General features: G+C 45.0%; 2 protein-coding genes across 4 annotated transcripts in view; one reads left to right on the top strand and one right to left on the bottom strand.

Annotated features, from left to right (window-relative positions):
* The window catches only part of NCEH1 (neutral cholesterol ester hydrolase 1), a 33,214-nt gene extending 26,709 nt beyond the window's left edge, over window positions 1–6,505 (bottom strand). Inside the window, exon 1 of one of the 2 annotated variants that reach the window (XM_030575140.1) lies at window positions 6,195–6,505. In XM_030575140.1, coding sequence (XP_030431000.1) covers window positions 6,195–6,429 — 235 coding nt within the window. In that variant the 5' untranslated portion in view covers window positions 6,430–6,505. The remainder of the gene's footprint in view (window positions 1–6,194) is intronic. The other variant, XM_030575139.1, reaches the window with a different exon arrangement.
* A 5,334-nt stretch (window positions 6,506–11,839) lies between these two features.
* ECT2 (epithelial cell transforming 2) overlaps window positions 11,840–15,463 on the top strand; it is a 48,057-nt gene continuing 44,433 nt past the window's right edge. For both annotated transcript variants that reach the window (XM_030576264.1, XM_030576263.1), the window contains exon 1: window positions 11,840–11,928. The gene's annotated coding sequence lies outside the window, so the exon portion shown is untranslated. The remainder of the gene's footprint in view (window positions 11,929–15,463) is intronic.

Here is a 15,463-nt window from a genome sequence, read left to right as displayed (position 1 = left end):
TTGAGGAACTCCTGAACAGACCAGTACCACCAAATCCACCAGATATCAACCCAGCCAATGAGGACCTCCCAATTAATTGCGATAAACCAACCAGAGATGAGATCAGAAAAGCCATCACCATGATGAAGAATAGGAAGGCGGCTGGACCTGATGACATCCCAGCAGAGGCCCTGAAAGCAGACCTGGATGCTTCAGTGGAAATGCTGTACCCCCTCTTTGAGAAGATATGGGAAGAAGAAGTGATTCTGGTAGACTGGAAAGAGGGATATCTCATCAAAATCCCCAAGAAAGGAGATCTTAGCAACTGTGCCAATTATAGAGGAATCACACTCCTGTCAGTGCCAGGGAAGGTCTTCAACCGAGTCCTCTTAGAGAGAATGAAGGATGCCGTTGATCCACAGCTACGAGATGAACAGGCAGGTTTTCGGCAGAATAGATCATGCACGGACCAGATAGCAACGCTTCGCATCATAGTCGAGCAGTCTATGGAGTGGAACTCCTCGCTGTACATCAACTTTGTTGATTATGAGAAAGCGTTCGATAGCGTGGATCGAGAGACCCTCTGGAAGCTCCTTCGGCACTACGGCATCCCAGCAAAGGTGGTCAACCTGATCAAGAACTCATATGACAGTATACACTGTAGAGTGATCCATGGAGGGCAGCTTACTAACAGCTTCCAGGTGCAAACTGGAGTCAGGCAAGGATGCTTGTTGTCACCACTTCTCTTTCTCCTCGTCATCGCTTGGATTATGAAGACATCCACCTACGAGCGTAGGAACGGAATCCCGTGGACCTTGTGGACCCAGCTTGATGACCTGGTCTTTGCTGACGACCTTGCGCTCCTTTCGCACAGTAAACAGCAGATGCAAGAGAAGATCAACGTAGTGGCAGCCACGTCATCACAGGTTGGCCTCAACATTCACAAGGACAAGACCAAGATCCTTAGGATTAACTCCATCAGCAATGACCCAGTCACACTGAATGGAACCCCCTGGAAGAAGTGCAGTCCTTCACCTACCTAGGTAGCATCATCGACCAGCAGGGTGGCACAGACGCAGACATCAAAGTAAGGATTGGTAAGGCAAGAGCAGCCTTCTTACAGCTCAAGAACATCTGGAGCTCCAGAGAGCTGTCTTTGGCAATAAAAATTCGACTGTTCAACTCCAATGTGAAATCAGTCCTACTGTATGGAGCTGAAACCTGGAGGACAACCAAAACAACCATCAGGAAGATCCAGACCTTCATTAATAGCTGCCTCAGAAGGATTCTCCAGGTCCACTGGCCAGACACCATCAGTAACATCCACCTCTTGGAGAGGACCTGTCAACTCCCAGCAGAGGAAGAAATCAGAAGGAGAAGGTGGGGTTGGATAGGACATACACTACGTAAGCAGCCAACTAACATCACCAGACAGGCACTGCGGTGGAACCCCCAAGGCAAGCGGAAAAGAGGCCGTCCAAGAAACACCTGACGACGCGACCTGCAGGCTGATAGCAAAAAAATGGGCTATACCTGGAACCAGATAGAGCGAATGGCCCAGGATAGAGGACTCTGGAGATCTGTGGTTGGCGGCCTATACCCTGATTGGGGTGACGGGCATGAGTGAGTGAGTGACTCTCACCTGGCAAGGCAGATTAGGATAGCTGCCCATATTTTCCTAGAATGAACATCTTAAAAAACACCTCATGGTTACTCAGACTGACAGATGTACATACATTCATGATGGCAGAAAAGCTGCTGTGTGGACATAAACTGACCCATTTTCTTGTACCCACCATGCCTGTAACATGCAGCAGAATCTTGGTTGTAGTGTGGACAAGGCTTTATTCTTTATCCTTTCTCTTCTTTCTCCCAGGCTTTTGGTTCTCGTATTTACTTTGACTCTCTCTTGTCTCTTGGTTTCTTTTTCACTTTCTCCTCTGATCTCCCTCACCTTCAATCTGTTCCCCCTTTCCTCTCCCATTCTCTGCCACACTCCTATTCCTTCACACTATCCCACCATGGTGTTGTCTCCCCACATGCCAGGAATATGCTGACAATTGAAAAGGAGAGAGATATAGAAACACACATACACACACTGACCTACCACAATCCCGTGCTCTGACACAGCAAGGGCAGTGAAATCACAGACTCAGGCAAAGGTCAGGTCAGTCACAGCTTGCCTGTGACTTTTTTCCCCACAGCTGCCACCGTTTTAAGCACTATGTTGACTCTACTGATACACACATTCATGCCCTCTGAGCTCAACAGTTTTGCAAAATACTGTATCCTGAATGTACTCCTTGGCAGCATGTCTGCTGAGCAGTGCAGGCCAGCTGAAACATATCAGCTCAGTGCCCTGCTCCCTTCGCTGCCTCTCTAGCTGCTACACGGTCAAATCTGAAATCCTTTAATGATTGTCAAAGCCCCAGTGAGATGGGGCATGATTGTCTCAGGGACCGTACATGCACCTGACTATGCTGCTCATTTGGAATCATGTAGCTCTCCACTATTGGCTGATTCAAAGCTTGCTGAAGTCAAGCTTTGGATCAGGCTCCACATGAGTGAAACCTGGGTAAGTGAGGGACTGAGTGCCTTCTTGGTTGCACATCCACAGCTATGGAACGTCTTCCCTTAAGAGTTCAGGACAACCCCAAATCTCATCACATTCATTAGTGAGTATTCACTGGGGCATTCTGCAGCAGGAAGACAACAGAAAAATAGCATTTCTATTTCAGCCTCTAGCTCAGTCATAACACATGGAAGTATTAATCTGTGTTTTGGTTTGGCCACATTCCAGCTAGATAAAGTCTTCAGCCTACCTAAACTTCATCTAAAATGAACCCACATTCTTCTTGATTTCCTGTCCTAAAATATTGTGGAGTGCTGCTGTGAACTGTAAAGCAGTTGATATTTCTCATGTGAGAGAGGGTTGCACTTGAGTAATGAAGGAAGCAATCGATATATTTGGACTTGATCCTGTGAGGTACTGAGCACTCTAGCCCTAATCCATTGATTTCAATAGGACGGTGGTTTCTCCTCAGAGCAGTGTGGCATAGTGAATGGAACACTGGACTGCAACTCAGGAGACAAGTGTGCTAGTCTCAACTCTGCCATTGGCCTAATGGATGATGGTAGGAAAGTCCCTTCACCTCTCTTTGTGTCGGTATCCCCATCTGTAAAATGAAGATAATGCTACTGACCTCCTATGTCAAGCACTTTGAGATCTACTGATGATAAGAGGTAGCTGTCATTATTATTACTCATGTGCTTACATTGCTTGTTCAGGGCCAGAGTGCTCAGCACCTTGCAGTATCAAGCCCTGGACTTGTAAAATACTTCGGGATCTTCTGGGCTAAAAGGCTGTATAGAAATGCAAGATATTGTGGTTATTATATTTTTAAACCAGTGACAGAGACTTGCATTATGCATTGCTAGAGTTTATTAATAGAGTTAGAAAGTAAACTTTTTATATAATTTCCACCCCAAAACTGTAATGTTTAACTGTCACACCTGTCTTTATAAAGTTGTTTTAATAACAGGCCTTCAGAATATTGAGAGGACAGCTAGTTATTATATGATTGGAAGCAAGTGAAGTCAAGTTCATGCTCTTGGGAGAAAAAGTTAGAAGAACTCCAGAGATTTTAAAATGGGAACATTTAGCCAGAAAAGTATTACTTCAGTCTGCCATCAAACCCCTATGGGATATTATTGTGATAAACAGTAACAAGCTGAAAACACATTCAGGAGTAAGTGAAAGTTCAGTGGTCAAATTTAAAGAAACCTAAAACCAGTCAGTGTTTTAACAACCACTGTGGGAGGCAGAGGGAATTTTAGCCCTACTGAAGGTATCCTTTGTTGTAAAAACTGACTTTGAAAATAACTGCCATGGCTTGACTTTTATAGTTACCACTTCAGCTACTCACACATTGAGTTTTTGGTCTTTCAGGCTCCCATTTTAAAGACATTCTCTCATTCCTGAGTTTATGCTGTCACTCAGCTTTGGAAAGCCTCCTAATTAATATCTTTCAAGCACCTTCTCTCTCTTTGCTCCTTAAAACAAACTCTTGAAGGCTCAGCTGTACTGTGATGTGTTCCATCTATGAAGATTACACTCTACTCCATATTTGTTCTGTATTGTACTCACTTGTTCCTTTCTTTAGAAAGTAAACTGCTGTGGGTGGGGACTGTTTGTTGTTTTACCCAGGGTGCAGTACCATGTACTTCTGCTGTTACATAAATAAATAATATGGTGGAGATATATGGCGTTTATACACTAGTAGTAACATATACACAAAGACTGATTAAATCAAGAGCAGATGTCTTTCTGGAAGATATGCTGTCATTCAGCTAGAGGTGATGGGCGTCATGCAGGAATTACAGGGTGAAATTCTATAGCCTATGTTATGTAGGAGGTTTAAGTAGATTAGATTATCATCACAGGCTCTTTTGGCCTTAAAAGTCTATGCACTGATTATGGTGGATACTTACAATCCAACTGCTTCAGACACTCATAGGGAACAAATGAAGGGGCCCAAACATGTAAGGTGCTGAGTACGCTTAACTTCTATTGAAGAATGGAGCTATTTTGGAGCACTTGCATGTCATTTGGCCAATGCAATATGTCATCTATTACAAGGATGTGCGTGAAAAAAAAGATTTATCAGTTCACCCCTCTCCCCCATAGACTTATTAAAATGTCAGCCTTGGTCTCCAAAGAAAAGCTGAGACACATCCTTTAAATGTTTTAAAATTGCTATAAAAATGGTGTTTTAAAATGTGTTTTTCATGTATGCAGTTTTATAAAACGAAGCACTACTGGCAAAAATAGTTTTTAAAAAAGTGCCTCTGCGAATACTGCAGGGTAAAATCAGTAAAATCATGGTTGTTGATCAATCACTATAAAAAGATCAGACTGCACTAGCAGAAGAGGAATTAAATTTATGTAGAACCATCATGTGAAACGTTTTTTAACCTCTGGTCTGCATGATGTCACCATGCAACCACCAGAACAAAATTTAAAGTGGGGGAAAGGTTAGGGAGCCGCTGAAATGTTATTTGGAAAAAACAGTCTAACAAATACAGTGTACAAAGGTAGACTCCTCTTGTTTATTAGTGAAAGCCCAAATTCTAATTTGACTAGACTTGAAAGACTTTCCCTCTGCTTTCAATCTCTTCCACCCTACATTCTTCCTGGAATATGATGGGGAAAGTGCTAGGATGAAAGCACTCAATTTGTTTCTAGCCTTAGGAAATGCAGAGAACACAACATGGAATAAACTGTATACAAAAGATCTCCATCATCTAGAGAGAAGGAAATACATTGCATCTGAAATCCCCAAAGCCTTATGCTTCTAGAGTGGGATTAAGTAAAGCAAAGATCAATAGCCCCTTCTGGTTATGGCATGCAGCAAATGTCTAGGACACTGAAGTTAGCTGTCCTTCTTACCTACCAGGAGTAGGGACTGACTACAAAATTACTTTCAGACTCTACAATAGAGTCAGCTCATCACTTCCCACTGTCAAATGATTCAGGGGGTGGGGGTCCTAAGAAATTGAAAAGGGTTGGTTTTCTGCTGAGCAGTGGGAAGAGCCTTTGCTCCGAGCTGGCTCCCCAATGTCACAAAGGCAGCCGCAGCCTACTAAACAGGAAAAGGACCGACCTCATGCTTTTTAAATGGATTGACTCGTGGGGCATTTTCTTCCCAGCTGATGTACTATAAAAAGTGTGTGTGAGAGAGAGACACAGAGATCCGATTCTACTTCTAGATTCCCTGCTGAGAGTCCATCAGCCACCGCAACTACATTCAAGGGAGGAAAGGAGCTGGCACAAAGGGGTTTCTTTGGCATTTCTCATTCATTGAATGCAAAGGCAGCAAGGGAGGAAGAGGGAGCGCTTGATGCTGTAAATCAACCAACCAATTCATCCACGAAGTGCAGAGCCGTCAGACAGCAGAATTTATAGCGTATTAGCACTGTACTTTAAAGAAATCAAGATCAGATACATTTGCAGAGCTAATTTCTGCCAACTCGCCCGGAGGCGCCTTGGCGGCAGCAGCTTCTCCAAAAGGCTGACGCGCCTCTCCTCTCTTAAAATCAACCCTCGGATACAAATGACATTTCCTCAGCTGATTGCAACGGAGAGAAATACAACGGGCGTGTGGGGGCGGCGAGGGAAGGCGAAGAGAGAATAAAATTGCACGGATCAAGCTTACCATTTGCTGGGTTGCCCTGAAAGTGGCATCCAGCAGCATGAGCTTCCAGGGATCCGACACTGTGCTGGGTAAGGGCAGGTACACATAATAGGCTGTCAGGGCTACCAACGCAGTCAGCAAAACAAGGGCTGATTTCATGCTGGACCGGTGCCGCCTTTGCTGTGTACAAGCACAGACAATGAAGCAAGTTTTTTTCTGCCTCCTGACAAGTTTGCTGCAAGGTTGTAGCTCCCATTCAGGGGTTTCATAACCTTCGCAAGCCAATCAGAGGACGCGTAAAGAGGAAGTCTAGGCTTTTCCGCCCCCCTACATCTGTGTCCTTGCAATTGTTTTCGTTTCATCATGTTTCGGGCCTTATCCGAGCACAGAGACATCTAGGGGACACTGTGATGCAGTGCACCACTCGCATCGCAATCCTATAGCCACACAGCACATACTGCACAGCCAGTAGGTGCACCGCACCGGGCTCAGTCTGCATTTATGTAATCCACGCCCCAAATCATCAGTCTGCCCCCAACAAAGGGCTAATGGCAAAGTGCTGCAAAGGTTGCATCTGATAATAACTTTACACGCAGCAGGCGCAGTCCCCTTGAAGCCAAAGCCAGACACTTTATGCCTATGAACAGTCCCAATAGCTTCAATGGGATTGCCCAGATGGGCAAAGCACCCTGGAGGGGAGCAATATTTTTACAAAATACACTGCAGTACATATGTAAAAAGTAAGATTGCAGCTAATGAAAACTATACTACACTTAAGGACCATGAACAATGTATGTATTGTTCATCTCTTCTCCTCCCCTCTCCCCACATTTAGAAGCTTAAAGGTGGGCAGTGACATTTTGTCAGTTACAATAAGGTCTGCTACAGGCCAGGGACTCACTGACTGACAGTAGGGCAGGGAAAGTATCCATATACTTGTATTTAATGTTACAGAGCCTGTAATACTAAAGCATATATGTTGTGGCAGGAATGGAGGTGAAAGGAATGGAGAGATCCGAATCCACTGAGAGGAGCATGAGGTGCATTAGATCTGTCTTTGTCAAGTACCACTGAGTCAGGAAATGAGAAATGAAGGATGTATGTTGGAATCCATTACTGTGGGTCACAGTAAGGGGGTACTTTTAGGAAGGTGTGATTTTGACCTGAGGAAGGTAGTAAATGGCCATTTCAAGCAGAAGAAGAGAAAAAAGCCTCAGGTGGAGATGATTTCTTAAAAAATGTGTGCTAGGGTTACATTTGTATATACTGTAGTTTGGAATGGGCATGTTGAAAACCCAGGGAAGGAACTGTAGATTTGGGATGAAAATCTGTCCCCTTTGAAATCTGTGGCAAAACTTCCCTTGACTTCAGTGCAGCCAGGAGTTTACCAAATGGCTACTGCACAAATCTTACTTTCTACTTCAGCAGAATTTATCTCACATATGATAAAAAAAAAACCTTCCTAAACAAGTTTCTTCTTCCTCTTATCCTTTTCTTCCCTCATAAATTCAAAGGGAGGCCACCTCATTGTGTCATGCCAAGTAACAGACATGACAATATTCAGCATGGATCTGACTAACCTCCACATCACCAATGGTTACTCTATATTTGTGCTTGTTTATGAGACCATGTTAAACAAATTAAATGGCTTGTTTCATATACACCCTGAATAAAATACACATAAAGAATGAGCACACGCCTAATTTTAATATTTATTTTAAAATTAATTCATCAGATAAGAAAAGGCATAGGAAACTAACACAATTTATGTGAAGCTCCTGAAAAGAGCAGCTTTCTAAAAGAAAAAGGACATGAGAAATTAGATTACTAGTTTATAAGAAATGAAATGCTGACAGCTGATCCTGTAGTCATTGGAGTCAAAGATAAAAAACATCCATTAATTCCAGACGAAGGGGTTTCAAGGACCACAACAATATTTATAATTTTATATTACATCACAAAAGCAGAATGTGTTTTCTAGAACTGTTTCCACATACAGTTTACTGAGCAAGTTACATGTTAAAGAGCTATTGTATTAGGAAATGAGTCAGGGATACAGCAGCACATTAATACTGCTTTATTTAAAGAGAATCAGCAGTTCCATGGAGAATCTGTTTTGTTTCAGAAGTTCATAACTGGGTTGTAAAAAATTGCTGTGGATTGAAAAACAAGCAGCAGGGTCTCAGCCTGGGAGGGATTCTTTTTTACAAATTAGCAAATTTTTCAGTCATTTCTAAAGTTGTACATATGCAAAATATATGGGACACATTCTCTGCTGGTGCAAACTAGCATGCACAGCTCTACCAATTTCAATAGAGTAGTACCAGTTTACAGGAGCAGAGAATTTTTCCTGCAATAAGAGTGAAAGCCAGCCTTTAAGCAACCACTCCAAGGTATTGCCAAAGTTTTTACAATTTTAAATGATTTGTAATAAGAATCATGTAATTGAGTGTCCATAAGGTACACGTATGTATGCACAAAGGGCTGGACTCTGCCAACACACACATTAAGTTATGCATATGTGGAAGTGCAGAATCTGGGGCAAAGTTCATGAGCAAGAGATTCTGCACTTTGCAGTTTTCCATTTGTTGCTTCTAGTTTTTATGCTGAAATGCCAGACAGTAGTCAGATACAATGGCCATATCATTCCCCTGAGATCCAAGCCCAGAACTGATCCTCTGTGAAGGTATCTCCCAGTTAAATGGCAGAAATGGAGTCAGCTGTTTTTGTTTCGGGATTGCAAAGTTTCAGCCATAAGTGACATTTTATTTGCTGAAAATCACGGTGAAAAGTATTTGTATTTCAATGGGTTCATTAATATAGAAGTATTTAAGTTATAGATTTCAAGTGTTTTAGAAACAATAAAATAATATAATTGTTGGTATCAAATCATTCTGGTCTAATCTGTTATATGATTCCATTCAGTTTATCAAGCAAAATTCTTAGCTGCCTTTCTTAAATGATTACCTAAAGATGGGCCACTTTTTGTCAGTCCGCTGAATGGTGGTTTAATTCAGGTTCCATGGTAGTTTATCAATACAGCCTTGCAGTTCTTGATATTGTAGCACTTGTTTTTCAAATATAATATTTGGCTAATATATATGTGCACTAACTGCTTTTCACATGCATAGAATGAGAAAAATTCACCTCTCTGCTGAGAGTTTCTGTACCACTTATGCCTTTAAAATAGAGATTAAGTGGTGCCTAAGCCGTGCGGTAGCTTTAGGCACGGGGTGAATTTGATCCATTATGACTATATCTCTGCTTTCTTTACAAATTGGCCGAGTATTCTGTGCAGCTGTTTTAAAGTTCTAAAGATTAGGCAGCAATTTTTAGACCAGGAAGTGGGTACAAGTCAAAGGTTCAAAATCAGGATTCCAGAAGTGGACATTAGCAGAGAACCCTGGACACTGCGAAAGTGTCTAAGGAGCCACTGGATGCCGCCCAGAGGAACTTTGCTGGATATGTGAAGTAACAAGGGACACGAATGTAACAGGAAGTGTTTGGCACCTTGCAGGATCTGGTTGAAAGGAATTGGGAATCAGTGAGGTTTTATCTGATTCAGAACTGCAGGATGGTTTAGAGAATATAAACAGTAACAAGCACTGCAATGCTTTTAATTTTTGATGAACAGCAGGCAATTACCAGCACAAGTGTTGCAATTACTGTGTGAAATAAATGATTGATTATTTTGAGTGCCAAAACTCAGACCATCTATCTAAGTAATCCCTACTTACATGGGACATATGCCCGCAAGCCTTTACTTGCATGAGCAATCCCTACTATCACAAGCAGTGTCCCCTTTCCTTTGGCCCATAGGATCAGGTCCTTAGTCCTCAAGATACTTGAATAGTAAGAATCCCTAATATAAAAAGGATGAATACTATCAAAAGGTTTAATTTTGGCATATAATAATTAGAAGGACATCAGTAAGATTCCTTTTAAATTGACAGTCAGAATTTACTAAATTGGGCCTTTCATAAGATGATAAGTACATACAAAAATATTCCTTTCCATATCACAAAGGTTTAATATTAGAGACAAATAAAAGAAGAGGAAATTAAAAGTATTAGATTTGGTTAGTTTTATATCAGTTTTGATACAGTTGAGTCAGCTGACTTTCACCTGAGCCATTCACATTAATGAAGTCATCTTTCCTTCTTTTTATTTAATTTGATTATTCAGAAGCTCCTCTTCATCAAAATCATAAAATACCTTTTAACATCCTTAAGGCAAAGCTTATTAAATTTTATTAATGCGTCAGTATTTTTGGTGCCCAAATTATTTATAATTATTTTTATCATGCCCAAAGGTGGCGAACAATTTGACAAACAGGATCTTTGACTTAAAGAGACAGATTTAAATATGATGTGACTAAGGTGCTAACAAAAAGATAGGAAATGGGGTGAGAAGGGCGAGATAGCAGTAAGATTATGTGACTCCGTTTAAGAACCTGCAGACCTGCACGGTCAATGACACATTGCTTTTCTTGTTACTTAATGTTACTATTAAGGTGACATTTCTAGGGAACATTTTAGAAGTACTGCCTCAGGAGAAAGGAGGAAAGGTGGTTGTGGTTTGCCAGATCAGGAAGCTTAACTGAGAGCTCACTGAGACTACAAATCCTAATGAATAGAAGTTGTTTTCCTTCTAGCTGGGCTGAGCTAGATACATCCAGGAAAATACGTATTTTACCATAAATCTTAAATGGCTACAAAACGGAGTCAGGTAAAAAAAGTATCAGGGGGCAGCCGTGTTATTGTTTTTGTGGATACAGTGTGAGGAGTCCGGTGGCACCTTAAAGACTAACAGATTTATTTGGGCGTAAGCTTTCACGGGCAAAAACTCCATGCAGCGGCGGCCGAGCCCCAGGCCCTTTAAATCACCACCAGAGCACTGGGCTGCCAGTGTTACCCCAGGGCTCCAGCAGTGGGGTGCTGGCGGCAATTTAAAGGGCCCCGGCCGCTGCTTTAAATCGCTGGCCTGGGGAAGCTGCCCCCTGCCGCTATGGTTGGCTGTGTACCCGCTCTTGCTGGCAGGTACCCGCTTACTATCACCTCTGACACCGCTGTGACTTCATGTCTTAACGTGGGGCCATGACCTACAGGGCTCGGCAGCGGCCACAGCGCCACGGCTGCGTGGGGGGCAGCGGCGACGGGCCCATTGCAGAGCTGGGCACAGTGACTGGTAGTCAGGGGGCGGTGCCGGGCAGAGGTCCGCGTAGCAGGGTGTGGCGCGCCGGCCTTAAGAGCAGCCTTGTCCCGCTGCGCAAGCCGTGGAGACCCCCTTACGGCCCTGCAGGCGCTAGGCCAGGCAACTGCAGCTACATCCGGGTCTCTCTCTCCGTCTTGCCGTTGGACTCATTTGAAAACCGCCAACAGCCAATCAGAACCCAGGTGAGCTCAGTCCCTGTAACCTGTTTGGGCCAGAGGCATGCAGAATACCTCCCTTTCATTCACCCACCTTGGGATTAGGGAATCCCGGTCAGCCAATGGGAGATCGCTTTGCAACGGGCAGAACCCAATGACCGAAGCCAGGACAAGCCCTTTTCAAAGAGCGAAGTGAGGGAGGGCGGGACCTCGTGATGCAAATCCCACGCAGGGCTAATGGGAAACCGGCTTTCATAGGGACGCCTGCGCCGACACCGCCTGGCAACCAATAGGCGGCTCGCTTAGAGCGGCGGCTCGCTTTTTGAATTGGGGCCGGCGGCGGCCGCTCATGGTGCTTGGGAGAGTGTGCGGTTGCGGTTTTGACGGTGAGGAGAGGGCCGGGCCGGGCCGGGGACGCCGGGCGGTGCGAGCGGAGAAGGAAGGGGGCTGGGTGGGCTACGGCGCGGTGGGGCCGGGCCAGGGCTGAGCCTGAAACCAGCCGACCCCCAGGCCGCGCGGTGCACAGCCTGCGCCCGCCGGCCCCTGTCCCCCGGCGAGCGGGTCTTTATCGTTCGTTACCGCCCTTTCGAGCGAAGAACTCCCAGGGGCCGTAAAGGGACGCGGTCGGCTTTCGCCACTCGCCCTGAGCGCAGCCCCAGGCGGGCACTGCACCTGCGGGGGGCCTCCCTGCCAGGCGCGAGGCTGTACAGAGCCACCCTGGAAAACTCTCCTCTGCCCCCCAGCGCCCCGCGAGCGGGGAAACTGACCAGTGCCCGTGGAGATACAGAAAGTGCTGCCAGATACCCCGCACTAAGAGCGTTTTGGGGGGGGGGCACCTTTGTTATAGTAACATTAAGTGTCCTATTTAACAAGGATGTTGGGTGGGGGGTGTGTGTGTGTGTGTATGTGTGTGTATATATATATATATATATATATATATATATATATATACACACACACACACATACACACACAGTTTTCTGCATGTGGGCAGCTTTCTTTTTTTTGTAACCTTAAGTAAACACTCCTGTTATCTTTTGCCCAGTATTTCAGGGCTGTTTTAAAACATAAAATGAGACTTTTTTTTTTTAAAATAAGTGACTGCACAAATTATACGGAAAAGAGAGCTCTTTAAAATGGGGAAGCACTGTGTGTAGCTTTTATTAAGCGGACAAAGACCCTGCTGCTTGTATTGGTATACATTTTTGAATGGTTACACTTGTATGCATGCTACAGGACTCTGTGTGACCATTAATGGCAGGTTGCCGCGGGCCCCATCCCCTCCCGCCTGCCCCATTGTTTTAAATACTGCTTTAATAGGCTTTTGTTCTGCATTTCTAACTCAAGAGCATCACACTCTCCTCTTTACCTGATATTTTGTTTCACTTGTGTAATTCTTGCCTACCATACTGTGGTATGTCTGGGGAACTTAATGTTTAGGACCTTTGTGCAAGAATAGGGTCCTTCTGAACTGTGGAGGGCATCCCTTCTCCTGGCAATTTACAAGAACTATAGTAAAGAGCAGAATTATCAGACACATAGATAAACGTGATTTGTTGAGGAAAAGTCAACAGGGCTTTTGTAAAGGGAAGTCAGGCCTCAGTCTGTTTGTGTTCTTTGTGGGTGTTAACAAGCATGTGAATAAGGGTGGTCCAGTTCTTAAAGTGTATTTGGATTTTCAGAAAGCTTTTGACAGTCCTTCATCAAAGGCTTTTAAGCAAACTAGGTAGCTATGGGATAACAGGGAAGGTCCTCTCATGGATCAGTAACTGTCTAAAAGATAGGAAACAAAGGGTAGGAATAAATGGTCAGATTTCATAATGAGAAGTAGCAAACAGTGAGGTTTTCCAGGGATCTGTACTGGGATCTGTGCCATTCAGTATATTCACTAATGATCTGAAAAAGGGAGTGAACAGAATCAGCCTTGGACTTATCTGCAAGTTTACCAATTTACTGAAGAGTTGCAGGGGGATCTCTCAAAACTGGGTGAACAGACAACAAAATGGCAGATGACGTTGAACACTGATACATTCAGGGCTTGTCTACATCAGAAAGTTGCAGCGCTGGTGAGGGAGTTACAGCGCTGCAACTTTGAAGGTGTACACATCTGCAGGGCACCACCAGCGCTGCAACTCCGTTTGCAGCGCTGGCCGTACTCCCGTTTTGTCTCGGGTGTAGAGGATCCAGCGCTGGTGATCCAGCGCTGGTGATCCAATGTAGACAGTTACCAGCGCTTTTCTTGACCTCCGTGGAAGGAGGAAGCCTCTGGTAATCAAGCTGGTTTTCTTTCCCGGTTTGCTCTCTCGGTCCCGGAGCCACCCAGCAAACCGCAGGGAAGGAGACCTGCTTGCTCGGGGTTCCGGGACCGAGAGAGCAAACCGGGAAAGGAAACCAGCTTCGCCGCGGTTTGCTCTCTCGGTCCCGGAGCCAGCCAGCAAACCGCAGGGAAGGAGACCTGCTTGCTCGGGGTTCCGGGACCGAGAGAGCAAACCGGGAACGCCGCGGTTTGCTCTCTCGGTCCCGGAGCCACCCAGCAAACCGCAGGGAAGGAGACCTGCTTGCTCGGGGTTCCGGGACCGAGAGAGCAAACCGGGAAAGGAAACCAGCTTCGCCACGGTTTGCTCTCTCGGTCCCGGAACCCCGAGCAAGCAGGTCTCCTTCCCTGCGGTTTGCTGGGTGGCTCCGGAAACGCGAGAGCAAACCGCGGCGTTCCCGGTTTGCTCTCTCGGTCCCGGAACCCCGAGCAAGCAGGTCTCCTTCCCTGCGGTTTGCTGGGTGGCTCCGGGACCGAGAGAGCAAACCGCGGCGTTCCCGGTTTGCTCTCTCGGTCCCGGAACCCCGAGCAAGCAGGTCTCCTTCCCTGCGGTTTGCTGGGTGGCTCCGGGACCGAGAGAGCAAACCGCGGCGTTCCCGGTTTGCTCTCTCGGTCCCGGAACCCCGAGCAAGCAGGTCTCCTTCCCTGCGGTTTGCTGGCTGGCTCCGGGACCGAGAGAGCAAACCGCGGCGAAGCTGGTTTCCTTTCCCGGTTTGCTCTCTCGTCCCGGAACCCCACTTGAAGCCGCCCAACAGCGCTGCAGTGTGGCCACATCTAACACCACTTGCAGCGCTGGTTGCTGTAAGTGTGGCCACTCTGCAGCGCTGGCCCTATACAGCTGTACTAATACAGCTGTAACAACCAGCGCTGCAAAATTTTAGATGTAGACATGGCCTCAGAGTAATGCTTGTGAGGGGGGGGGGGGAATAATCCCAGTGACCCACATATAATGGTGGGGTCTGAATTTACTTCTTACCATTCAAGAAAGAGATCCTGGAGTCATTGTGGATTATTCTCTGAAAACTTTTGCTCAGTGCACAGTAGTTGTCAAAAGGGCTAAGAGAATGTTAGACACTATTAAGAAAGGGATAGAAAATGAGACAAATATTATAATGCCACTATATAAATCTATATTGCTCCCGCACCTTGAACACTGTGTCCCGTTTTGATCACCCCATCTCAAAATTGATATAATGGAAGTGGAAAAGGTTCAGAGAAGGGTAACAAAGATGATCACAGGTATGGAATGGCTTCCCTATGAGGAGATACTAAAAGGATTATGGGTGTCAATCTTGGAAAAGAGATGACTGGGGGTAGAGATATGACAGAGGGCTATAAAATTCTGACCGGTGGGGGAAAATGTGAATAGAGAAGTGTTGTTTACTCTTTCCCACAATACAAAAATGACATTAATAGGCAGCAGGTTTAATACAAAGAAAGGGAAATAATTTTTCAGACAATGCACAATTAACCTTTGGAACTCATTGCCATGAGATGCTGTGATGACCAAAAGTATAACTGAGTTCAAAAAAGATCTAGATGGGCTAATGGAGGATAGATCCATCAATAGCTATTAGCCAAGATGGTCAGAGATGCAACCCCATGCC

This window comes from Gopherus evgoodei, chromosome 9 (assembly GCF_007399415.2).
Source record: "Gopherus evgoodei ecotype Sinaloan lineage chromosome 9, rGopEvg1_v1.p, whole genome shotgun sequence".
In the NCBI taxonomy this organism is placed as follows: Eukaryota; Metazoa; Chordata; order Testudines; family Testudinidae; genus Gopherus; species Gopherus evgoodei.
Note: the sequence above shows the minus strand (reverse complement) of the source record. Positions and strands in the feature narration are given on the sequence as shown.